At 43.1% G+C, this 26,662-nt stretch overlaps 1 protein-coding gene across 3 annotated transcripts in view; it reads left to right on the top strand.

The window, feature by feature from the left end:
* The window catches only part of DOCK5 (dedicator of cytokinesis 5), a 222,176-nt gene that overhangs the window by 36,531 nt on the left and 158,983 nt on the right, over positions 1-26,662 (top strand). For all 3 annotated transcript variants that reach the window (XR_007913841.2, XM_017338016.3, XM_051832054.2), the window contains exon 2: positions 24,392-24,475. Coding sequence is in view for 2 of the 3 variants with exons in the window: in XM_017338016.3 (XP_017193505.2) it covers positions 24,392-24,475 (84 nt within the window). In the remaining variant the exon portion in view is untranslated. The remainder of the gene's footprint in view (positions 1-24,391; positions 24,476-26,662) is intronic.

Below are 26,662 nucleotides of genomic sequence, written 5' to 3'. Positions count from 1 at the left end.
AGAATATCCAATTCTGAGCCACAAACAGTGAAATAAGAATGAATGGCAAGAATGGCTTGCTATTGTCAAGAAAAGTAACTTTTAAAGATAAGATTTGTCTATTTGTTTTGAAAGAGTTACAGAGAGAGGGACACACACACACACACAGAAAGAGAAATCTTCTATTTGCTGGTTTTCCCCAGATGACTACAACAGCCAGGGCTGGGCCAGACCGAAGCCAAGAGCCAGGGACTTCATCCTGGTCTCCCATGTGAGTAGCAGGGGCCCAAGTACTTGGGCTGTCTTTTGCTGCTTTCCTAGGCCATTAGCAGGGAGCTGGATCAGAAGTGGAGCAGACAGAATATGAACTGGTGCCCATATAGGATGCCGGCATTACAGGCAGCAGCTTTACCCTCTATGTCACAACATCGGCCCCTACTGAAGTAATTTTTTAAAAAATTTTTATTTATTTTTTTAAAGGCAGAGTGGCAGACAGTGAGAGAAATAGAGATCTTCTATCTACTGCTTCACTCCCCAACTGCCTGTAACAACCAGGGCTGGGCCAGGCTGAAGCCAGAAGCCAGGAACTCCATTCAGGTCTCCCATGTAGGTGGCAGGAACTCGAGCCTTCATCTGCTTCCCAGGCACGTTGGTGGGAATCAGAATCAGATGCAGAACAGAACTCTCTAAATGGGATTGCAGCATCAGCAGCGACAGCCTAACCTACCATGCCACGACGCCAACCCCTCCCAGCAGTCTTTGTACACATTTACCACCTTCCAACTTTTTCCTTCTTTTCTGCATCAACAAGAACAAGGCCCAGCTGCAGTCAGTTAATATTTGTTGAATGAATAAATGAAGAATTTTTGTGGCCAGCGCCACAGCTCACTAGGCTAATCCTCTGCCTTGTGGCGCCGGCACACCGGGTTCTAGTCCCGGTCGGGGTGCCGGATTCTGTCCTGGTTGCCCCTCTTCCAGGCCAGCTCTCTGCTGTGGCCAGGGAGTGCAGTGCAGGTTGGCCCAAGTGCTTGGGCCCTGCACCCCATGGGAGACCAGGAGAAGTACCTGGCTCCTGCCATCAGATCAGCGCGGTGTGCCGGCCGCAGCGCGCTGGCCGCAGCGGCCATTGGAGGGTGAACCAATGGCAAAGGAAGACCTTTCTCTCTGTCTCTCTCTCAATGTCCACTCTGCCTGTCAAAAATAAATAAATAAATAAAAAATTTTTGCTTTAGCATTTTCATGCTTCCTTCATTTACATAATATCCTTGAATTTTTAACATTCTTGGTCATACCTGTATTTGAACATCTCATTTTACCCTGTGGTCCATCTTACAATTGTTTTTAAATCTGTAAGAAAAAGGGCAAAGTTTGTCACCCTGAATCTCATCCCCTTGCAGTTGGAAAAGGTACAAATGAAGAAGAACAAACCTACCTTCAATTAGGGAAGAGAAACTTTCATTTAAAATAGGTGAGTTGAAAGATAGGCATGAGCCTGTGGGGGCAGGCTTGAGTCAGTTTGTGTTTTATAACATAACAAATAATACAGATATATAAAGAAAAAGTCTTCACCAGCCAGAGCCAGACCCTGAGCCACCTCTGCTTTCTTCTCAGCTGACTGATGTTTGTAGAGTAGCCCCCTGTTGCTCCCGCTGCCACATTCCTTTAGGGCCGGTGTACCCATCCCCTGCCTCTTTTGGAATGAACAGAAACTGTGGCCATGCCTCTAATTTCAGGGGGGTGTGCCCCTCTGAGAGGCACTTATGCAACATCTCTATAGATGTTAAGAAAGCCATCCCTCCTACAGCACAACCAAAACCCTAAGTAACCCAGGTAACAAAAGGGCAGAGATCTTGAGTTGACATTTCTCCCAAAGAAGGCATACAAATGGCCGAGAAACATGAAAATATTCTTAATATCACTAATTGATAAGGAAATTTCCATCAAAAACACAGTAAAGTGCCCTGCATACTTACTGGAATGGCCACTATCAAAAACCAGAAAATAGTTGTTGACAAGGATGTGGAGAAATTGGAGCCCAGGTAGAAATGCAGAATGGTACAGTCCTTGTGAAAAACAGTGTAGTACTTACTAAAAAATTTAGAAATAGAATTACTATGTGAGTCAGCATAGATACATAATCTGGAAAAGATTTGCAAGGAAGACTTGAGGAAGTATTTGGACATCTGTATTCATAGCAGCATTATTCATAATAACCAAAAGGTGAAAGCAACCCAAGTGCCCATCAACAGATAAATGAATAAACAGAATATGGTTTTTTCCATACAAATGAATATTATTCAGCCTCAAAAAGGAAAGAATTTCTGCCACAAGCTACAATATACGTGAGCTTTAAGAATATTATGCTAAGTTAATAAGCCAGTTATGAAAGGAAAACCACTGTAATATTCTACTTTGGGGAGGTCTCCAGAATACTCAAATTCATAGAGACAGAAAATAAAATATTGGATTCCTGTGTGGCACAGCTGGTTAAGCCACCATGTGGGAAACTGGAATCCCATGTTAGAATACCCATTTGAATCCTAGCTGCTCTGCTTGCAATACAACTTCCTGCCAATGTGCCTGGGAAGGCAGAGGATGGCACCTCTGTCACCCATATGGGAGACCCTGATGGATTTCCTGGCTATTGGCTTCAACTAGCCCAGACTTGGCTGTTGTGAACATTTGAGGAATGAACCAACAGATGGGATTCTGTCTCTGTCTCTCCCCATCTCTTTCTATCACCCTGCCTTTAGATAATAAATAAATAAATATTAAATTAAAAAAAAAAAAAGCAGATGTTGGTTGTCAAGGACTGGCCAGATTAGTTCTGCAAGATGCAGAATGTTGGTTTTTAAGGACTGGCCGAGTTAGTTCTGCAAGACGGAAAAGTTCTGGAGACTGGATGCACAACCACGTGGCCGTGCTTCACATAACTGCACTGTATACTTACAAATGGCTAAGATGGGAAATTTTGCATGTATTTACCACAATTGGAAATTAAAGGAAAAGTAAAGCTTCAAAAGGGGTAGTATTATCATCCACACCTGTCTCACTGTTCATATGAACCAGACGTGTGTATAGGCTTTTTTTTTGCTTCCTGCTTGCTTTTTAAGTGCCAATAAACAAACAAACAAACAAATAAATAAATGGATCATATTGCATAATTACTCAGCATCTTTCCAGATCAGCGGATGTAGCTCTGACTCATTCTGCTTTCACAGGTGACTGGTTCCCCATGGGGTATGTGGCCCATGACTTCCTTCACATTTCCTTTTTTCTGAGTCTTCAGGTTACTTCCAGTGTTGTTACCACTATACAATAAACAGATTTACTCCTAATTCCTTACATCCAGATCATCTGATTCCTGTTGAATTCCAAAAATAATTGCTAAGTCAAGAGGATTGTCAGATTGTTATCTGTAGAGCTGGAAGCAGCTAACATCCACACATCCTTCGTAAGGGGCCTCTTATTGACCTCTGGCTGGACCAGTGTTGCAGTCTGCCTGTCGGAAGGGCCACTGGGATTTGCCAAAGGTGTTGTCATTGTGAGCTTGCTTGTCCTTTACAAATGTGTTACTTAGTAGTATTTTTTATACCTAAGACAGCCAGATTTTCTTTATTTTCAGGTGAATGGCCAGTTATGTCAGCACTGTTTATGAAATCATTTTTCTCACTAAATTAAAATGCTATAATCATTTGCATTTGATATTTTTCTAGACTGCTTGATTCCACTGATGTTCTGTTTCTGTGTGAGGGCATTTGAAGTTTTGAGTAAATGGGAACTTTCTAGAAGTTTTTACTGTCTCAAAAGGAAAGCCTAAATCTTGTGAATTTCCAGATAGGTTTTCTTCCTTACGAACTTTTAGAACATTTGTCCAGTTATTTTTTAAAAACCCAGTTGAGATTCTGTTATAATATGTATAATCTGATTGCTTATGTATTTGTATCCTTAAAGTTATTTTATGATTAAAGAAACAATATGTGCTCATCATTTTCTATTAAACTATAAAGTAACATAATAATTTCTTTAATATTCTGAATATACAGTGATAATTTTTTTGCTTGGACATGCAGACATTTTTCTGTGCTTTTGAAACACATTTATTTAACAAAAATGGGATGTCTTATACATAGTACAGTATTTTTTTTCTACTTGGGAAAAATTGTAAACATCAATAACTGTAATTCAGTTTATATAGAGTTTTAAGCAAGCAAAGGTTTAAAATAGACACCATCTGTAGAGTCAGGAAAGTAGATACATTTGAGGAAGAAATTAGAAAAAGGACCATGAACGGGGCTACTAATACCCTATTGATGTGGCTAGCAGTTACATGCATATATGCATGCCTTTAAAAAATGTTTAATATTTACATCATTTATTTGAAAGAGAGAGAGAGATTTCCCATCCACTGGTTTATTTTCCATATGCCCACAGTAGTTTGGGCTGGGTCATGACAACGTCAGTGGGCAGGAATTCCATCCAGGTCTCTCTCATGGATGTCAGGAGCCCAACTACATGAGCCATTACCTGCTGCCTCCCAGGGTGTGCATTAGGAGGAAACGAATCAGAAGCAGATCCAGGACGCAATCCCAGCCGCACCAGTATGGGATGCCGGCATCCCAAGTGGCATCTTAGCCATTGTACCCAAGTGACATGAATAAAATATTTATTGTAGGATATACTGCATACTTGCTAACAGAGGCCTCATCAGTTTTTCCACCTGGCATATTAGGGCATTGCCATATTTTAAATTATTTCATAAACTGATAGAAAAAATATTGATCATCACTTTAAACTATGTTTTTATATAGCTCAGGATCACCTTTTCTCTTCTTTTCTTTCTTTTTCTTTTTCTTTTTTTTTTTTTTTTTTTTTTTTGACAGGCAGAGTGGACAGTGAGAGAGAGAGAGACAGAGAGAAAGGTCTTCCTTTGCCGTTGGTTCACCCTCCAATGGCCACCGCGGCTGGCGCGCTGCAGCCGGCTCATTGCGCTGATCCGAAGGCAGGAGCCAGGTGCTTCTCCTGGTCTCCTATGGGGTGCAGGGCCCAAGCACTTGGGCCATCCTCCACTGCACTCCCGGGCCACAGCAGAGAGCTGGCCTGGAAGAGGGGCAACCGGGACAGAATCCGGCACCCCGACCGGGACTAGAACCCGGTGTGCCGGCGCTGCAAGGCAGAGGATTAGCCTAGTGAGCCGCGGCACCAGCCAGGATCACCTTTTCTTGTATGATAATGAGACACTTACATTTCCTCTATGACTGGCCTATTTGTATTTCTTTGCTCTCAAGTAAAAAAAAAAAAAAAAAACAAAACCCTTATCCATATATATTATAATTTCTTTCCTGTTTGTGATTCATTTTCTATGTCATATATTATAGTCTTTGATGCTATGCAAGTTTTAATTTTTATCTGATGAAAGCTGCAGTCTTTTTGATGACTTGATCATCAACTAAGAAAGCCCTACCTTTTTCCAAAGTGGTACAAATATTGTCCTGTATATTTTTAAAAGATTTATTTATTTACTTGAGAGGCAGAGTTACATAGAGAGGGAGAGACAGAGAGAAAGGTCTTCATTCACTCTCTAATTCACTCCCCAAATGGCCACAATGTCCATAGCTGGGCCCATCTGAAGCCAGGAGCCAGGAGCTTCTTTCAGGTCTCCCATGCAGGTGCAGGAGCCTGAGCACTTGGGCCATCTTCCGCTGCCTTCCTAGGCCATAGCAGAGAGCTGGATTGAAAGAGGAGCATCCGGGACATGAACTGGCGCCCATATGGGATTCTGGCTCTGTAGGCGAAAGCTTAGTCCACTATGCCAGGGTGCCAGCCATAGTCCTAAATTTTTAATATTAGTACTTTTACAATTTTTTACATTAAATACCTAAACTATCCAAAATTTTTTTCATATTTGATGTAGGTCGCATGAAACGTAACTTTTCTCTATTCACTAAAGCAACATCTGTTGAAAAAACTGTATAACTCCATTTGAGTTGCTAATTTTATCATATGCCATTATGCATATTTCTGTGAATTTTGCAAGCTCATTCAGTCATGTAACTGGTATCACAGTCAAAATATAGAATTCTTTTATCACCCCCCAAAACTGCCTCATACCCCTTTGTAATCGCCTTCAGCTCCAGCCCTTGGCAATAACTAACCTGCCTTCTTCCCTCCCCTATAGTTCTGCCTTTTCCAGAATGTTATGTAAATGAAATCAAGTGTGTGTATCCTTTTGTGTCTGACTTCATTCATATATACAGCACATTTGTAATTCAGTCATGTGTATATCCGTATTTGTGCTTTTTATTGCTGAGTAGAATTCTAATGTATGGATATGCCATAGCTTGTTTTTCTACTTTCTCATGGAGGAACATTTAGATTGTTTCCAATTTTGACAAACACAAATAAAGCCAATCTGTACAGAAAATGACCTTATTCTGGTACTAGAAGAGGGAAAACAGAGAAAACCAGAATTCATTGAGCAAGAAATGAAAAACAAAAGATAAATAAGAAATCACAGAAAATAGAAAGCATAGAGTCAGATGGCAAAAATGAGATTGAACATTTGCAACAATAAGAATGTTGCTCAACTTTCCATTAAATGACAGAGAATTGAAAGTGGAGAATTGGCTTTTAACTTAGACAACTAACTTTGATTAACTTTCCTCTAAAAGCCATCAAGTGAGAATCTGGCCTCAGTGCTGTTTGTAGGGAGCTACAGCAGGCATCTTTCCTACCTTCTGCACATTTCTGCCTGTGAGGTACAGCCAGCACCTGGAACGCTCTCGGCTCCCTTTGGAGAAGATTCAGTGAGGGGATGAAGTCCTGTGTTTGATGACTGGTGAGCATCCCGGGGCAGGAGGCCCTGTATCGGGAAGCACACGGGCTCTCAGGGTCTTGACAGACACGGCTTATGGTTGTGGAGAGCTCCCCTGGGCGTGGAGCCCCAGGAGGGACTGAGGTTGATCACTGATCACCTCCCGCCGTAAACTGTGTTGACTGAGCTCTAAGTTACGTGAACTCAGCTGAGTTCTCCAAAGCTGGGAGAACCAGGGAAAGCGTGGGGTTCAGTCTCTTTGTAGGTTTAATTTATGAACAGGATTTGGTCAAATGGAGTTAAATAAAGAGCTGTTCAAGCTAGGGTGTTATCAACACTCAAGCAGGAATGAGGCTTGAAAATTCTTGAGTCATCTCGATTGGTAAGAAATAGGGGATGATTGGAAGATTTTGAATTGGGGAATAAGACCCTCTATGTAATTGTCTTAGTCCTTTTTCTTTTGATCTAAAGAAATACCTAAATCTGGGTACATATCAAGAAAAGGCATTTATTTTCTTTGCGGTTTGGAGGCTGACAGTCCAAGATTGAGTCCTCAACTGTTTGGCCTCTGGTGGGACCCCCTTGGCTGATTTGCAACGTGCTGGATGACATCATAGCTGGGGTGCAGTGAGAGGGAAAGTTTACGTGGTGAGATGGACAGAGGGTTCCTGGGACAGGCTTGCTCTTTTCACATAATTGCCCAGTCTTGTAGGACCTCGCTCACCCCTTAAGATCAACATTAATCCCTTCTGAGGGTCACATTCCCAGTGGCAGGGTCACTAGTTAAGATCGAAGATGGAAAGGAAAGTATAAGGTGGGAGGAGAGTAGATGAAGACTAAGTCAAGCTTGAATGCCTAAATGAAGAAAGCTCCCTTCCCTCTGGTAGAAAACAGACCCGTCTTTAGTACTGCTCTCCTTACCTATACTGTGCACAGACATTGTGAAAAATTTCCTCTGGGGGAGGGTGGGTTGTGGGTGTGAGTAGGGACTGGGCTGTATAGATGTGTTGTGCATGACTTCCTCATCAAGTCTGTGGCCTTTTGTTGGTACAGAGTCTTCTTGTGGTTCACAGAGTAGAAGCAGAAGTTGGAACTATTGTACTTTTCATTTGGAGCCAAAGCAATCACTGTAGGTCACTGGTTATCAACTAATTCATTTTGTTGAAATAAAATATAGCATGCCCATGTGGAAGACCAAAATACATTTTTACTGTTTTTAGAGTGGTTTTTATTTTTAAATGCCAGAAAGCAAGCCACCCTAGATTTCTGGATGGGAAAATGTTGTTCCCTGTTAACATTTAGATTGTGTTGTAAATTAGGGGGCTATATTTTACAGACCGTATTTTCTTTTTATGAGCATTTGTGCCTAAAATACTTTATTGCTTTGGTGATAACTTGAGAGGCTTGTTGAAACTGCAAAAACCTTTTCAGTCTACTCTTTGCTATTTTCAAATGTATTAAGAAAATGGAGTTCAGGTGAATGTTAAAAATATACAGTGATTATAGTGAAATGAAAATCTGTGAAATTTAGATTTTTCACTTCTGAAATTAAGTTACAGAAATAACTGTTTCCTTTGCTTCACATTGAAGAAAGAAATGAAATTGAAAAGGATTTTTCATATCTTTGCATTGAATTGACTCCAACTAATTGAATAAAGTTATCACTAATCAAAGAGAAAATTTTATTTGGTTGTTAAAAATATATACAGTTATGTTGCATAGAGTAAGGTATTATTCAGTAATGGGCTGCATGTACAATGGTGGTCCCCCGAGATGATACTGCCTGCTGATAGCGTAGCCATCTTAGTCTGTGTAGATAACTCTCCATGGGATTCACACAATGATCAGAATTGCCTAATGACCTATTTCTCAGAATGTATCTTATGACTATATATGAGGAAGATGGATATATCAGAAATTTAGCTCTTCATATAAGAGACTTGCTGTTTGCTTGATTGCTTGTTTACTGGTTTCTTTAATCCATTCCTTGGCTAAATGGCGATTGGTCATTTGTTTTTATTCCTCCACTGATCTTAGTGTTCAGTTTAGAAATATAATTTAATAGAAGGTGAAATTTATTATAATGATCACTTAATTTAGCCCTTGAAAAAAAATTGTCTGCTCATCCTAGGCTGCCTCCAGCTAGCCCGATGATCTTAAGTGAACCACTTCATTCTGGGTCTTATTTTTTTATGAGTATACAGAGCAATTGGATCTACAGTGAATATTAAAGTCTTCCCATTTTTAAGGTCTCTAATTTTTTTTCTAAAAAAGATTTGTGTCATTCACCAAAATTGTGTTTTGGCACCAAAAGTCATTTGTGTTGATAATGGTTATGTCTCTTAAAAACCGAGTTCAGTTAGTTTGCAAATTTTGAATTTTATCTAAAGGTGTCATTGAGTTCATGTCTTTCCTGTGATTTTCCCCCCATTTTCTCAATGTTTTTATTAGCATTATGTATAGATTCATTTTTTCTGCCATATAGCACTCTATGTATGAATATTCCGTAATTTATTTCTCCCTTTTCCCTTCAGTGGATATTGACTGACTGACGGACACTGGTGCTGTGAACATGTGTGTATGTATTTCCTGGACACTTGCGTAGAAGTTTCTCTTGGGCACTGATTTTCTATTTCACCTGCAAACCCTGCCCCCTGCAAAATCCACATTCCATTATACATAGTTTCAGGTAGTTTATTGTACTATAGAGAAATACAGTGGATTTTTGTGTATTAACAAAAAAAGGATATGAAACCTCCTTAAACTTACAAGTTGTAATAAATTTTTGTAAATGCCATAAAATTTTTCTATTTAGAGATGATCATACGCATATACACAGTTTTATATTATTCATTCAAAAAAAGGATTTTATTCATTTTTCTTGCCTTATTTCACTTGCTAGACCTACAATTAAAATGTGGAACAGGGCCGGCACTGTAGGCTAAGCCCCCATCTGCAGTGCCAGCATCTCACATGGGCGCCAGTTCGTGTCCTAGATACTCCATTTCTGATCCAGCTCTCTGCTTATGGCCTGGGAAAGCAGTGGAAGGTGGCCAAGTGCTTGGGCCTCTGCACCAATATGGGAAACCTGGAAAAAGCTCCTGGTTTTGTATCAGCACAGCTCTAGCTGTTGTTGGCATTTGGGGAGTGAACCAGTGGATAGATGGAAGTCTCTCTCTCTCTTCTTTTCTCTCTCTCTCTAACTCTACCTCTCAAATAAATAAATGAAATCTTAAAAAATGTGGAATAGAAGTGATTTGACCAGACATCCATGGAAAACATTTAATATTTAACAGTTCAATATTATGTGAACTATGTGTCATGGATATTCTGTTAGATTGAAGATATTAATCAATGCCAGATTTTACCAAACACCTTTCCCACAACTATTGAGGTGTTTTGGTTTTTGTCTTAATATGTTTGTTTACATTTCTTGATGGTCCTTGGGTTATTTAGAAGTGTTGTTTAGTTTGAGGTTTGTTAGATTCCAAATATTTTGGGATTTTCTAAGTATCTTTCTGTTACTGGTTTTTAATCAAATTCCACTGTAGTCAAAGAACATGCTTTGTATGATTTTAGTTCTTTTTAATTAATTGAGGTTTTGTTTCTGTTGCCTGATCTACATCATTTCTGAGTCTTTTTCTATTCTTTTTTTTTTTTTTTTTTTTGACAGGCAGAGTTAGAGAGACAGAAAGAAAGGTCCTCCTTTTCCGTTGGTTCTCCCCCCAATGGCCGCTGCGGCTGGTGTGCTGCAGCCGGTGCACCGCGTTGATCCGAAGCTAGGAGCCAGGTGCTTCCCCTGGTCTCCCATGGGGTGCAGGGCCCAAGGACCTGGGCCATCCTCAACTGCACTCCCGGGCCACAGCAGAGAGCTGGACAGGAAGAAGAGCGACCGGGACAGAATCCGGCGCCCCGACCGGGACTAGAACCCAGGGTGCTGGCACTGCAGGGGGAGCATTAGCCTATTGAGCTGCGGCGCCGGCCAGGTCTTTTTCTAAAACTCGTTTTTCTTCTAACTGTGAATAATATTTTCCTGCTTTGCATGCCTGGTAATCTTGAACCAGAGGTCAGACATTATGAATTCTGTCTCATTATTGTCCTATTAAAGTTTGCCTTTCAGATTTTTTTTAACGAATTATTTATTTCATTTGAAAGAGTTAAACAGAAAGAGGAAAAGGCAGAGAGAGAGAGAGAGATCTTCATCCTCTGGTTCACTTCCCAAATGGCCACAATGTCTGAGGCTGGGACAGGCTGAAGCCAGGAATCAGGAGCCTCCTCTGGATCCCCTACGTAGATTCAGGGGTCCCAAGCACTTGAGCCATTCTCCACTGCATTCCTAGGTTCATCAGCATGGAGCTGGATCAGAAGTGGAGCAGCTGGGTCTCAAACCACTGCCCAAATGGAATGCCAAGGTTGCAGGTGGCAGCTTTACCTGTTATGTCACAAGCACCGGCCCCTGTCTTTCAGATTTGTTGGGAGGGATCAGCACAGTGTTTAGGGACAGGTCAGCTGTACATCTAAATCCACTGGGGATTCTCTAACAAAAGGCGATAGACTGGATAGCTGGTAAGCCATTGAAATTATTTCTCACAAGTCTGGAGGCAGAAAGTCTTAAGATCAGGAATGCCAGCATGGTCAACTTCTGTTCTGTCTCTCTTCTGGGTTGCAGGCTGCCTGCTTGTTACTGTGTCCTTACATGGAGGGAAGGCAAGAAAGCTCTCTGGGGTCCCTTTATAGCAGCACTGATCCCATTCACAAGGGCGCCACTCTCATGACAGAATTTCGGGAGAAGAAGCCCAACATGCAGGGCACAGCACTGCACTACAGAGTACTCAGTATGTTTCTGTCGACTGACTGTTCTCAGCCTAACACTTATGCATCCGTTTCTTGACTGGGTGTGGGGAATGTGAGCTGTTCTCAGCCCTGTATGAAGGTTGAGAACTGTTCCTTCTGCTCTTCTCCATGATTCTTTCCTTGGCCTTAGGCATTTCACCACATGCACATGCTAGAGACTCAAGGGGAACCTTCCAGCATTCCAGGCAGCATACTCTCTGTGCAGCCCTCTCCTCTCTGATTCTCTGCGCTGCATATTCTGGCTACCACGACTTCCTGATTTTTCAGCTCGCTGTCCTCTTCTCGGCTGACTACTGGGTCCCTGCACTGTAGCCTGGAGTCTCTTCCCGAAATGAGTGAAGTCAGGCATGGACTTACCTTATTTGTGTCTCTTTTCTTGGGCATTCTTCACATATACTGTCTGTTGTTCAGTGTCTTAAAGCAACTGTGTTGTGCAACTTATCTTGCCCACTTTTCAATTGCTTACACCAAGATAATTCATATGTTTGCTAATGGGTTCTCTGGTCCACTGGGGCCACAAGTAGAGTTGAAATGTATTATCATTTAGAAAGAAAAATATTCTAGTCATACTGATATTTCTAATTCAAATAGATTATCCCAAAGTTAGTCAACCTTTTTGATTGTGTTTGTCTTCTATGCTGAAAAATATTGGTTTCGGGGCTGGCGCTGTGGCGTAGCGGGTAAAGCTGCCACCTACAGTGCCAGCATTCCATATGGGTGCCAGTTCAAGTCCCAGCTGCTCCACTTCCGATCCAGCTCTCTGCTGTGGCCTGGGAAAGCAGTGGAAGATGGCCCAAGTCCTTGGGTCCCTGCACCCACGTGGGAGACCTGGAAGAAGCTCCTAGCTCCTGGCTTCAGTTTGCCGCAGCTCCGGCCGTTGTGGCCATTTGGGGAGTGAATCAGCAGATGGAAGACCTCTCTTGCTCTCTCTCTCTGCCTCTCTTTTTTTCTCTCCACGTAACTCTGACTTTCAAATAAATAAATAAATCTTTTTAAAAAAATTGGTTTCAATAACATTCCCAAAAATGGCTCAATTTTATGTTTATCCTTATTTTGTTCTTATAATAACTGTAGGAAGTAGGGCAAACACCAGTTTGCTTTGTTGATGAGGAAGCTGGAGGCTGAAAAGACTAACTCACTTGCCTGCCAGTCGGGTGATAGTATTTTGGGCGAGTTGCAGAAAGTACCTTTAGTGAGTGGTGTGACTATGATTTTATTTCACCTTGTTCTGTCACTTTTGAACTTGACATTCACACACAGACTCTGAGCTTCCATTTCAGGGTTTATGAAACAAGGAGGTTTGACCAGATGATTTTTCCAGATCTCTTCTGTTTCTGGCTTTCTCCTCAACTGTTTCCTGTTCTTGTTCTACCTTCCTGCCTGGCCACATCCACAGGCTTTCTGTGTTCTCACTGCAGTTTTAATAGGCTGTGACTCTGATGTATAGAATGCTGATGGTTCTGGAATCGTGTTTTAAGAGCTTCCTAAGTGGGATACATGGGGTTAAGGGAGTCTGGCCAGAGCTTGTCCTACAGCAGGCCCTGAGCTGTGAGCCCTGGCTGGGAAGTAAGCCCAGGGTCAAAAGCTGCTGTTGTTTAATTGGCATTTTCAGGTCGATGTTTTCAAACTAATGAATTTTACAGCCTGGTTGTGGATCATTTTTTTTTTTCTCATTGAAATGGGTTTTATCTCTGATTCACATCTATATGGAGAAAATTGTCACTGTCAGTTTATCATTTCAAAATGTATGTCTAGATTCTATAGTAGTTTCTGACTTCTATCTTCAGATTCTCTGTTCCTCAATTGTGATTTCTGCATCGAAACTGGATTTGGTAAACCAACAGAATCTTAGATCTGACCAGTTCTATTTGGCTCTTAATGAACGAGAACAGATACCTTGATTCTGATGATATCTTATTTGACTAGAGGAAGGTATAAGGTGTTCTGGGGGCCGGCGCTGCAGCTCAATAGGTTAATCCTCCGCCTGCGGCGCTGGCACACCGGATTCTGTCCCGGTTGCCCCTCTTCCAGTCCAGCTCTCTGCTGTGGCCTGGGAGTGCAGTGGAGGATGGCCCAAGTCCTTGGGCCCTGCACCCCATGGGAGACCAGGAGGAAGCACCTGACTCCTGCCTTTGGATCAGCACGGTGCGCCGGCCGCAGCACGCTGGCTGTGGCGGCCATTGGAGGGTGAACCAATGCAAAGGAAGACCTTTCTCTCTGTCTCTCTCTCCACTCTGCCTGTCAAAAAAAAAAAAAAGGTGTTCTGGGCTAGTTAATAAGTTAGTGTATTCCTTATCATTAAAACTGTACCATAGTCATTATAAGATTTAAAAAATTCTTTTACTTTTCCAAGCTTACTTCACTAAAAAAAGATAAGTGGAAAGGAATAGAGGCTAATAGAAGCATAGGCATGAATGCCAGGCCCTTAATGTGTACTTTTAATGTGCTACATAGATTGAGAGTATTGCAGTGAATTCATGACTGAGGGCATCAGTAATATTTTTATGTATATATATTATATATATATATAATTTAAGTCATGCAAGTTTTATATTTTCCTTCATACCATTACAAGAACATAGTGGCATTTCCTCCCCCACTCTCCCTCCCTCCCACACTCCAAACTCTCCTTCCCCCTTCCCCTCATAGTCCCACTCTCAATTTCCACAGCAATCTTTTTTTTTTCAGTACACCTAACGCTCGTATAGTTAACACTACCCTAAGTGAAAGAGTTTAACAAATAGTCTGTAGAGAAAACAAAACACTATTCCTCAGTGAGACAAGGGCTACAAACCGTCATCGATTGTCAGAATGTCTATTTCACTTCAATACATTATATTTCAGGTATTCTATTCATTACTTCTGATCATTGAAAGCATATGATATCTATACCTTTTTGGGACTGACACTTTACTCAGCATAATGGTTTCCAGTTGCAACCATCTTGTGAGATTCTGATCATTACCCTAGTACATCCATTGAATCACTACAGAAATGCTTGGAATGGTTGTCACAAAATGGTTAAAATCTTAAAGTATCCCCTGACTGAGGTGTTGCTTCTTAGGGGAACTTTGATCAGCTGATGCAATGAAATGACTTTGTTGTCCTCAAGGACTCCTGCATTTCATTGTCAAACAATCTTTACCTTGGAAGGACCCTTGAGGCTCCCTTGTCCTCTGATCTCTGCAGTCTTTCCTAATTCACAGTTTTCAGCGAGTTACTCCCACTGGCTTATTGTCTGTTGATGAGAGTGAAGCATCTGTCTTTGAGGTGCACTATGTAGGTCTATTATGCTCAAAGGGGGAAGCTGGGCAGAGCACAAAAAGGGAAGGGGTAGTGAGGAAGGTGATGCCTTTTATTCTATCCCTACTGGTTAGTTCTAGTCCTAGGGGTGCTGCACAAATGCTCCCTTTTGGGCTCTACAACACCATATGAAGAATGCACTGTGACCTCCATTTCTTAGTTAGGGAAGCTGTGGGAAAAAGAAAAAAAAAACTTATGTTTGTAGAGCATAGATTTTTTTTTTGTTCTGTAATTTTGAATTACCTTGTTTCAGGTTTTGTTTGTTTGTTTGTTTGGACAGGCAGAGTTAGACAGTGAGAGAGAGAGAGAGAGAGAAAGGTCTTCCTTTTGCCGTTGGTTCACCCCCCAAGTGGCCGCTACGGCCAGCTGCGCCGATCCGAAGCCAGGGGCCAGGTGCTTCCTCCTGGTCTCCCATGTGGGTGCAGAGCCCAAGGACCTGGGCCATCCTCCACTGCACTCCCTGGCCACAGCAGAGGGCTGGACTGGAAGAGGAGCGACCGGGACAGAATCTGGCACCCCACCCAGGACTAGAACCTGGGGTGCTGGTGCCAAAGGCAGAGGATTAGCCTAGTGAGCCGAAGTGCTGGCCTTTTTTATTAATTTTTTTTTTTTTTTTGGACACGCAGAGTTAGACAGAGAGAGAGAGACAGTTTTTGTCTCAAACTTTTTTTTTATATAAATTTAACTTCATTCCAGCATAATAGCTTGAAAGTAATCATTTGACAACAGGGAAGTAAATAATAAGCTGTAGTTGAGTTTATATCTGAGAAATGCTTCTGCAGTTCAAGATGTTTACCTATTTTATCCACAAATATATATTATATTCCTTAAGATAGTAATTTCTAAATAATAACCAAGGCATTAGTCATGAAACCCTCCACTCTCCTGAAAGGTAAGAGCCTGTTGTTGGGCCGGTGCTGCGGCTCACTAGGCTAATCCTCCGCCTTGCGGCGCCGGCACACCCGGTTCTAGTCCTGGTCAGGGCGCCGGATTCTGTCCCTGTTGCCCCTCTTCCAGGCCAGCTGTCTGCTGTGGCCAGGGAGGGCAGTGGAGGATGGCCCAAGTCCTTGGGCCCTGCACCCGCATGGGAGACCAGGATAAGTACCTTGCTCCTGCCATCGGATCAGCGTGGTGCTCCGGCCGCAGGGCGCCGGCCGTGGCAGCCATTGGAGGGTGAACCAACGGCAAAGGAAGACCTTTCTCTCTGTCTCTCTCTCTCACTGTCCACTCTGCCTGTCAAAAAAAAAAAAAAAAAAAAAAAGAGCCTGTTGGTGTGGAGTTCTGTTGGTGAGAAGTAAGAGTCGATGTTCCAGTCTGATAGCTGCTGGCCTGGATTGATCTAAGCAGAAGCAGCCATGATGGTTATCTTATTGCAGAAAGACTGGTTGGAAACCCAACTGTATAATTAGCAGCCAAAAGTCTTTACTTTTTACTTCTTGATGTCATACTTATTGTTGGATACAGTTCTCAGATCCTTATATTTATAGTATAAAGAAAGAGCAAGAAGAAAATCAAAATCTATCTGGCCTTCTAAGATATTATTGAATTAAAGCCAGGGTGAAGGTAAAAAAAAAATGAAATCCTGTCATTTGCAGCAAAATAGATGCAACTGGAAACCATTATACTTAGTGAAATAAGCCAGTGCTAAAAAGACAAATACCACATGTTCCCCCTTCTCTATGGTAACTAATAGAGCACCTAAAAAGTAATAAGAGGAGTGAAATTGACACTTTGAGGACTGTTGAGGAACAGTTTTTTTTTCTTCATACTTTTGTTGAATTCTTTCTTAGTGTAGGGTTAATCTTAGGAGTATAAAGTAAAAAATAAGAATGAGAATAGGAGAGGGAGAAGGAAGAAGGGTGGAAACGTGGGCAGGATGGAGGGTAGGGTGGAAAGTATTACTGTGTTCCTGAATCTGTCTGTATGAAATACATGAACTTTGTATACCTTAAATATTTTTTTTTTAAAAAAGCAAGGGCGAAGATCAAAGATGAATGGTCTCTCTAGTTTTTATAGAATGAATGGCTGTAACTAGGCTGATCAGTATAGTAATGATAAAGAATAAGTTTATCTTTTTAATATTCCAAATAGTATACAACTCAAATAAGACCTCATTACGTATTTTCTGGATCTTTGTTTTGTAAATTATCAGATGACTAATGAAAAATGTAATGTTTGAGTTATTCTTCAAGAGGTTGTAATTTGAGGATTCATGAAAGAAGCTATTTCATTACTAGTAACCCACAGACTTTTCATGGTCAAAACTGATCTACAGCTGGTAGCTGATAAGTCTGTTTTGTTGGTTTCCTATTGCAGAATCCCAAGACTTCAATTTTCTTTTCTTTTACTTCGCTTGTATAAGCCTAATTTAAAAGAAAAAGCCAAATCAAGGATTCAGTAAAATGCAAGCTATTTTACTTTTGTAGACATACTGTCTTGTCTACTTGGCTCTACAAAATTACACTTTCCTGATATAAACAGTAAGCTGCTTAGGGAAGAATTCCAACAATTTGTCTTTCCCAACCTTGCACATAGCAGCCAGAGAGGCAATTTTTATACAGCGACTCCCTGTTCTTGTTTAATTTCCTCAGACAAAACAAGAGATTGTGGTGGTGCCACTGGTTCAAAACAGCACAGCTCGTTTCTCTGGCTTCTTATTGTCACCTCATGAATCAGAGGATCTTAGGGCCGAAGGGGCTTTTAGCGTCATCTGGTCCAGTCCGTAACTCATCTGAGGTCTATAATGTGTAAATCATAAAACAGTCTTGAATTGAGTTTTGCTTCTTTTGAGGTTCTTTCCATGGTTTCCCCTCTCTCTAACTTTCTCTGTAGCAGTCATTTACATTCTAGGGAGGAAATATTGTTCGCTGTGTGTATTAGATGTTTTCTTAAATAGCCCAGGCTAGCAGACAAGTGATCATCAGTTACTGATTTGTTTGGTAAAGCTTGTTTTTGGAACTACAATTCTCATTTTTAAAAAGTTATTTATTTATTTGGGAGGCAGAGCTGTCTCTCCCTACCTCCTGACTCTTTCTCTGTAATTCTTCCTTTCAAATAGATAAGATTTCTAGTAAATCTTTTAAAAAGTGAGAGGATCTATGCAAAGCTCTTTAACGCTGTAATTCTTAGCACATAATAGGATAAGTGGAAGGAGAGAGAGAGAGTACTTCCATCTGTTGGTTCACTCCCCAAATGGCTTCAACTTTCAGGGCTGGACCAGGTCAAAGCCAGGCTCCTGGAACTCCATCCATGTCTCCCAAGCCCTTGGGCCATCTTCTGCTCTTTCCAAGGCACATTAGCAGAGAACTGGAAGCGGAACAGCCAGGACTTGAACTGGCCCTCATATGGGATGACTGCATTGCAGGTGGTGGCTTAACTTGTTGGGCCACAATGCGGGCCCCAGGATTTTAAGTAGAGAATTCAGGTTCTCTATTTCTGAGGTGTTCCAGGACAGACCTCACCACTGTGTGCCAGCCTGACAAAATGCATGGATTGACCAGCTTTACCAACAGTGTAGTAGCTTGCAAGCTGGATTTAACCCTTCTGGGGCTCAGCTTCCTTGTTAAAGAATGTGTGCATAGCATCTACCCCCACACAGTCACTGTGGTATGGTGTATGAAAGTGAAACTATAAGATACAATGGAAATAGGAGGAGTATTAAGGCAAGGGATGTAGAGGATATGGCTCTAAAGAGAGGAGCTGGAGTGGGTAGATGATCTCTGTAAGTAACTGGAAATCTTGTTTGTACTCCTGCTCCAAGATGTGAAAAGAACTATACAGACATCCTCTAAGCAGCAACGTTTAGCCACTGAAAGGCCTTGTGAATGGATGGGCTTCCTATGTGAGTCTTTTTGAAAGCTGAGGTTGAAAAGGCATAGACTTCTTAGCATCATAAACAGAAGGCGGCTACCGCGGTGATTTGGTGTTCCTCTCTTGAGTGATGGGAAACTACAGCTGTGTCTTTGGAGGAAAAGGGAAGTATGTTTGAGTCTGGGAAAGAATTGGGAAAACATGGAACTGTTTGGAGGATTTTATAGGAGTAAAAGCAGTATTGTTTTTAAATAATTCTTTTGCCAAGTCATTACTATCCTTGAGTACTTTCTGTGAGTCTAAAGATGCATGTGCCTTGTAATGAGAAAGAGGTAAAGATAATATGTTACCAGGTTTCCATTCATGAGGGGTTGCCTTCTAATTGGTGGGAGACAATTACACAAGATTACCTGTGATTAAAAACCCAACTGTGCGGGAAGCAAAAATTGTTATGAGACCTCAGAGAAGAAAGAGTTCATACTCGGTAATGGAGAGCAAGTAGCCATTTGTTGGATTGAGTTGTGGATGTGAGATTTGGATTGCTGTAAAGAAAAAGACAGGCTGTCGATAAGCCACGAGTGAGTATAGAATTTAAGGGAGAATATGAGACTTGACTGGAGAAGAGGGTGGAATCTGGCAGATGCTAGAGGCCTACATAGATAATTGAGGCTGGGGCAATTTTTGGAGCACTTTGTCAGGCTTAGGAATTTAGGTTTTAAGGAAGCATTGGTATTTGGTCCTTGTGTGCATGTGTTTCTCATGGTCGTTGGGTAGGTGTCATTTGCTTGGAGCTACCAGAGCAAGGTGTTGCCTTTGGGAAATTCTGCTTACTCTCCTAATGACTAAGAACCAGGAAGAGAGGAAGGTTTGGTTATTACACAATACACTGTGACAAAGTGACTTCACTACTTCCTGTTTCCATCTCAGAGTGGGGCTGGTGGAAGGAACCATTTCAGTGGGAAGCAATGAGTAGGCAGTAGGGGACATTAAGAAAACCAGCCATGCACTTACTGAGTAAACTGGTGGTCAGATGGGAGGTGAATTTCTGTGGAATAGCAGCTGCAGCCCAGCAACCCAGGACCAGGTCTGGGAGTCAGGAATGAGCTCCTCCTGAGTTCTGTGCAGATTCTCCTAGCTTATTTCACCAGCCAGTCCTTGTTCTGAATTCGTGGCCTAATGCAAAAGCTCAATAACAAATAAATTCCAACGTAATCTATCCAGGCTTCTGTACCAAGACTACAGAACAATACTGTTTTGGTGGCTTCTTTCATAAAAGAGGGGCCTCTTGAAGAGTTGACTGGAGTTGTGCTCCTTCTCATTCATGTACAGCTTGACTGGGATGTATCCCAGGCTGCAGGTACAAGAGGCGCTGCAGGCTCAGGGAAGAGCAGGGACTACCACAGATCAGGTAAATGGCTACAGCTGGGTCTCCACATGGTTCTTTTCCCTGAAATGATGCTGATTACTCATGAGGAGAGTGGAGGCAATATTAGATCTACTTTAACAAAATTAAATGGCTTCATGGAAGTATATCTTATGTCATACCTGCTTATTGTAATGATATAATTAAATGACTTTTAACAAATTTGCAGCATCATGTAACCATCACAATCCAGTTTGGGGTCATTTCATCTCCCACATGCCTGTTGTCAGAATCATCATTCCCATTCCCGGCCGCAGGCAACTGATAATCTACCGTACCATGTCTGATAGATTTGCCTGTTCTGAACATTTCACATCAATTCAAGCATATAATATTGGCTCCTTGCATTTAGCATAATGTTTTTGAGCTTCATTCATGCTATAGCATGTGTTTGTATTTCCCCTCTTCTATTGCTGAGTAGTATTCCATTGAGTAGATAACTGAGTTGAGTTGCCCATCTGTATCCATGGGTTCTGCATCCAGGAATTCAGCCAACCATGGGTCAGAAATACTCAAGGGACAGATGTTGACTGCAGTGGGTTGAGCTGCCACTTTGGATGGCCGCATCCCAGATCAGAGTGCCAGTTTAAGTCCAGCTACTCTGCTTCCCATTCACCTCCCTGCTGATGCATCCTGGGAGACAGCACATCATGGCCCGATCTGTGCCCTCCATGTTGGAGACCCAAATTGAGTTCTAGGTCCTGGCTTTGGCCTGGTCCAGTCCTGGCTGTAGCAGGCATTTGGGGGAATGAACGAACTCATGGAAGATAGCTGTCTCTCTGTCATTCTGCCTTTCAAACAAATAAAAAATAAACACTTAAAGTTGTTCAATAATAAATAGCATGTGTACCAAAATGTACAGTTTTGTCATTTTTTTAAAGATTTATTTATTTATTTATTTGAAAGTCAAAGTTACAGAGACAGAAGGAAAGAGAAAAATCTTCTATCCTCTGATTCACTCCCCAGATGGCTGCAATGGCCAGAGCTGGGCCAGGCTGAAGCCAGGAGGCAGGAGCTTTATCTAAGTCGACCATGTGGGTACAGGGGCCCAAGCATTTGGGCCATCTTCTGCTGCTTTCCCACATACATTAGCAGGGCTCTGAATCTGAAGTGGAGCAGCTGGGACTCTTAACTGGTGCCTGTGTGGGATGCCGGCATCGTAAATGGCAGCTTAATCTACTGCATCACAGCACCAGCTCCTGTCATTGTTTTCTAAACATGCAGTGTAATAACCATTTACATTGTATTAGGTAATTTAAATAATCTAAAGATGATTTAAAATATATTGCAAAATGTGCGCAAGTATTCTGCAAATTCTATACTGTTTTATATAAGGGTCTGAACATCCACAGATTTTTAAAATGTTTTATTTCCTTTTAAAATTTATTTGAAATTCAGACACAGACACACACACACACACACGCACACATGCACACAAGCAGACTGACAGAGATCTTTCATCTCTTTGTTCACTCCCCACATGCCTGTAGCAGCCAGGCACCTAGGAGAATGTGGGTCTCCTACATGGGTGGTAGAGACCCAACTAATTGAGCTATCATCTGCTGCTTCCATGTGTGCATCAACAGGAAGCTGGAGTCTGGAGTGGAGCCAGGACTTGGACCCAAGTACTCCAGTATCAGATGCAGGTGTCCCAAACAGTGTCTTAAGCACTATACCAAACACCTGCCCCTCCCCCCAACAAATACCCTCACAGATTCTGATATCTGTGGGAGTCCTGGATACAATCCCCCATGAATCCCAAGGGACAACAGTACCATATATTGTATTTCCATTTGGCAGTTGATGAATTGTTCCTATTTTTTGATGTTTGTGAATAACGCAGCTCTGTTGGTTTGCTGGGGCTGTTATAAGAAATTCCCACAAATCTGACAGATTAAAACCACAGGAATTGATCCTCTCACGGTTCTGCGGACCAGAATCCTGAACTCAAAGTGTACACTGGACTGTGCTCCCTCTGGAAGCCCTTGTGGAGATTCTGTTCTTCCTTCTTCAAACTTCTGGTGGTTTCCAGCAGTCCTTGTCCTGTGGTCACATCACTCCAACGTCTATCTCTATCTTAACTGCCCTTTGTGCTCTGTATCGTACTAAGATACCTATGGTTACAGGAAGGGCACAGTCTGACGGTGTAGGGAAAGTGGCTCATCTCAAGACCTTTCACTGGCTGTCTAAGGCAGCATAGTGGTGTTCAGGGGTTTGACTGTGGTTGTGTTTTGTGGGGCCATTCTTTAGCCCTCCACAGCAGCTGTAGGCATTCACAGAAGATTTTTGTGTAGACAATTGGTTTCCTTTCTCTTTATAGATATCAAGGAGTAGCCTTACTGGGTTGTATGGTAAATTTATGTTTAACTTTATAGAAAACTGCCAAATTGTCTCCCAGAGGGGCTGTATCATTGCCCATTTAACCAGCAGGATATGGGAATTCCAGCTTCTTCACATCCTTGCTAATTGTCTGTCCTTTTTGTTTTATATTAGCTGCCCTCGGGTGTGAAGTGGTGTCTCTTGTGGTTTTAATTAATCAGTGGTTTCCCCAGTGACTAATAATGTTGAGTCTCTTTTCATGCGATTGTTAGTCATTCATATATAATTCTTAGTAAACTGTTCACTGTTCTTGCCCATCTTTTTCTTTTTTTAAGATTTTTTTTTTTTTAAAGACAGAGTTACAGAGAGAGGTAGAGACAGAGAGAGAGGTCTTCTATCTATTGGTTCACTCCCCAGATGGCCGCAATGGCCAGAACTGTGCCGATCCAAAGCCAGGAGCCAGGAGCTTCTTCTGGGTCTCCCACATGGATGCAGGGGCCCAAGGACTTGTGCCATCTTCCACTGCTTTCCCAGGCCATAGCAGAGAGCTGGATCGGAAGAGGAGCAGCCAGGAGGACTAGAACTGGCGCCCATATGTGTTGCCTCACTTCAGGCCAGGGCTTTAACCCGCTGCGCCACAGCACCAACCCCTCTTGCCCATCTTAACAGTGGATTGTCTTTTTCTTTTTGGGTTTGGAGTTAGTTTACTGTTTTCTACAACCTGACGCAGCCATTGCCAGTCCTAAAGTCTGTGGTGACTGAGGTCACCTTGATCAGGAAATGCTAGGACAGCGTGGTTCCCCAGGCTGTCCAGGGCTGGAGCTGTTTAGTGTCCTGTGTCAGTCTGTCACTGCGTGATTCCCCAGGCTGTCCAGGGCTGGAGCTGTTTAGTGCCCTGTGCCACTCTGTCACTGGAGGATAGACAGGATCCACATGTGGCCTTTTGGCCACAAATACTGTGTCAGGAAAGCTAAGATGTCATAAACTCAGCAGTTGTCCTACTGTTAATTGAGTGGTTATTTCTGTGATTGTATATTCAATGTCTTACACACACAGACACCCACACACATGATTGTTAAGTTCCTCTGGGACAGGAGCTGTGTCTCTGCGTCTGTCACTATATCACCATTCTCCAATGCAGTGATACATAGTAGGGAGCTGAGCAGCGTTTATTGCACTGGGGAAATAAGCCTTTGTTCTCTGTTTTACAATGGGTGGCTCACATGAAGTCATTAAACAGAGGGGTATGTGTTGTGTGAAGAGTTCACCCAGCCCTGAATGTGCCATGTAGTGTGTGGGGAGCAGCCCGGACTGGACTGAGTTACTGGAATTAAGACTTATTCTATGCATCTGCTCTCCCACAATATGGCGCTGGGAGAGAAGAAAACAGCTTTTGCACAGCTGCCTCCAGTTCAACCAATAAACTGTAGGACTTGCTCCTGATTGGAGAGCAGCGTACTCGGCGTGTGGGCAGCCGAGTTAGGATTGGCGGAGGAGGACTGTAAAGGAGGAGAGAGACGGCATGCACCAGGAACATCTAAGGGGAACATGTAGCTGAAGGAACACCTGTGCAGCCCCCGAGAAAGCCGGCCGGCGGTGTGCCGCTCCCCCGCGGAAGTGGGGAATGTGGCAGGGGGAACTGCCCTTCCACGGAGGTGGAAGGGACGGTAGCCAACCCGGGAAGGACCAGCAGCAATCCCGGGGAGGGCCGAGCAGACGAAAGAACAGCGCAGGGTCCTGTGTCGTTCCTCCACGAAGAGGGGGAGCGACATAATGGTGCCGTGACTCGGATATGAAGCCTAGGCAGGGTTTAGTGTCGTTCCTCCACGAAGAGGGGGAGCGACAGTAGTGGTGTGTGTTCTAATTTCCCCCCTTCTCTTCGTTTCCAGCCATCTACAACTACAATGCTTCTCAAGATGTGGAACTCTCCTTGCAAATTGGTGACACTGTCCACATCCTGGAGATGTATGAGGGTAAGTCTGGATGGCCTTGTGCCAGACCAAGGTAGATGAGAACAGCGGAAGTTACTTATTAATAAGGCTCAGAGTCAACATGCACATGTTTGCTTCCTGAAGCAGTGGTAGTAAAAATCCAGGAAGTACTTAAGTGGCACAGTTTTGTACTCAGGATGATTTCACAGCAGCCGGGTGACTCTATGCATGCAAACATGCCCAGACACCAGAGTCAAGGTTGGGGGTCTGCGGGGGTGCGGCGAAGCCTGAGGAAGCTGTAGCTGTGCCCCTGCCACAGGATGCAGCAGGGTCAGCTGCAGCCCCGGCTTGCGTGGAGACACCTGGAGCATTCACTCGGGTGGCTTGAAGGAAGAAACAATGGCATTCAGGGTCTCTTTCTGCTCAGCAATAAATGCTGCCAGGTTGACGGAGAAATGAGGGAGAGACTTTTGGAGTTACTGAGAATCTGTCAGAGAAGTAAGTCAAGACGGCAGCAGGTCCAAAAAGCGAGCTCATTCCAACTAGGTCAGGCTAGGGTAGTGGTTCCTGTTACCCTGTTACTGGGCTCGTGTCTTTGCGTGTGAGCACAGCCCAGGCTTGTAGCTTCAACTCGGTTCTTTGTGTCTTCCATGCAACCACTGAAGTTGAGGATCAAAGCTGAGAAACAACTTTTTGGGTCCAGTTGTTCCCCTGAAGATTGGGGAGTGAAGTGGGAAGCCAAGCAGATTTTTTTCCTAGGATAAGTCTTGTTGGGACAGGGACTCGGGCTGGCACTATGGCCTAGTGGGTTAAGCTGCCTCCTGCAGCACTGGCATCCAATATGGGCTCTGGTTCGAGTCCTGGATGCTCAACTTCTGATCCAGCTTCCTGCTAATGTGCCTGGGAAAGCAGTGGAAGATGGCCCATGTGCCTTATCCCATGTGGGATAAAGGGATAAAGGGATAAAGCTCCTGGCTCCTGGCTTCTGTCTGGCCCAGCCCTGAACATTGAGGCCATTGAAGAGTGAACCAGTGGATGGAAGACTTCTCTCTCTGCCTCTGCCTCTGCCTCTCCCTCTTTATTTGAAATAAATAAATAAATCTTAAAACAAAACAAAACAAAAAGAACAGGGACCCTTTGGTGCCCGCCCTCCCTCAGCTTGTGATGGTGGAATGGCCAAGGGGGTCACCCAGAATCCCAGGCAGGTTCCCAGGCAAGGTCAGGATGATGCAGGATGAAGGCATGGGAAGCCAGGAAGAAAGGCAGCAGCATGGGCCGTAGAAAAGCCAAATCATCTGCCTGGTCACACAAAAGTCTCTGCTGTTGCTGCTTCTTCCCTTTAGTTTTTGGCCGAGGGCTAGGGTTTTGCATTATCGTTTTCCTTACGTGCAATTCAGTGTAATCGCATAGTTCCCGAGGCGAGGAGAAACAGAGAAGGCTGTATGGACTCTTGCACTCCCATTCTGGTTTCATCCTGTGTCTCAGGCTACTAGGGCCACTCAGCTTATCTTTTCAGGACTCCTTTGCTTGTGGTTACCATAGCCCCCTCAAGCTTCACTAGGCCATACCAGTTTGTCAGGGGTGATGATAATACACTCTTTCCAGTCTGTCTGTTCAATTTTAATTATTATTCCACTTAGACTTGGAAAGTCTAAGTGGAAAAACACTTGTGTGTTTAAGAATCATTGGGCCAGCACTGTGGCTCACTAGGCTAATCCTCCGCCTGCGGCACCGGCACCCCGGGTTCTAGTCCTGGTTGGGGCGCCAGATTCTGTCCCGGTTGCTCCTCTTCCAGTTCTCTTCCAGGAGTGCAGTGGAGGATGGCCCAAGTGCTTGGGCCCTGCACCCGCATGGGAGACCAGGAGGAAGCACCTGGCTCCTGGCTTCAGATCAGCACAGCGCGCTGGCCATAGCAGCCATTTGGGTGGTGAACCAATGGAAGGAAGACCTTTCTCTCTGTCTCTCTCTCTCTCACTGTCTAACTCTGCCTGTCCAAAAAAAAGAATCACTGGGTGTAAAATTATGTATGTGACCATTCAATTCTAATTTCTTAGCTATTGTTCCAAACCTGCTATGTGCTAACATTTTTCAGCTTTGTTGGTTACTGATAGAACTGTGCTAAATTTTACACCATTATCATTGTTTAGTTTCTTTACCATGATGTCAGTTGTTTGATTTATATATTCTGAGCCTGGTTTTAGGTGCCTACCAGTTTAGAACTGTGTTAAA

This window comes from Oryctolagus cuniculus, chromosome 2 (genome assembly GCF_964237555.1).
Source record: "Oryctolagus cuniculus chromosome 2, mOryCun1.1, whole genome shotgun sequence".
Taxonomy (NCBI): domain Eukaryota; kingdom Metazoa; phylum Chordata; class Mammalia; order Lagomorpha; family Leporidae; genus Oryctolagus; species Oryctolagus cuniculus.
Note: the sequence above shows the minus strand (reverse complement) of the source record. Positions and strands in the feature narration are given on the sequence as shown.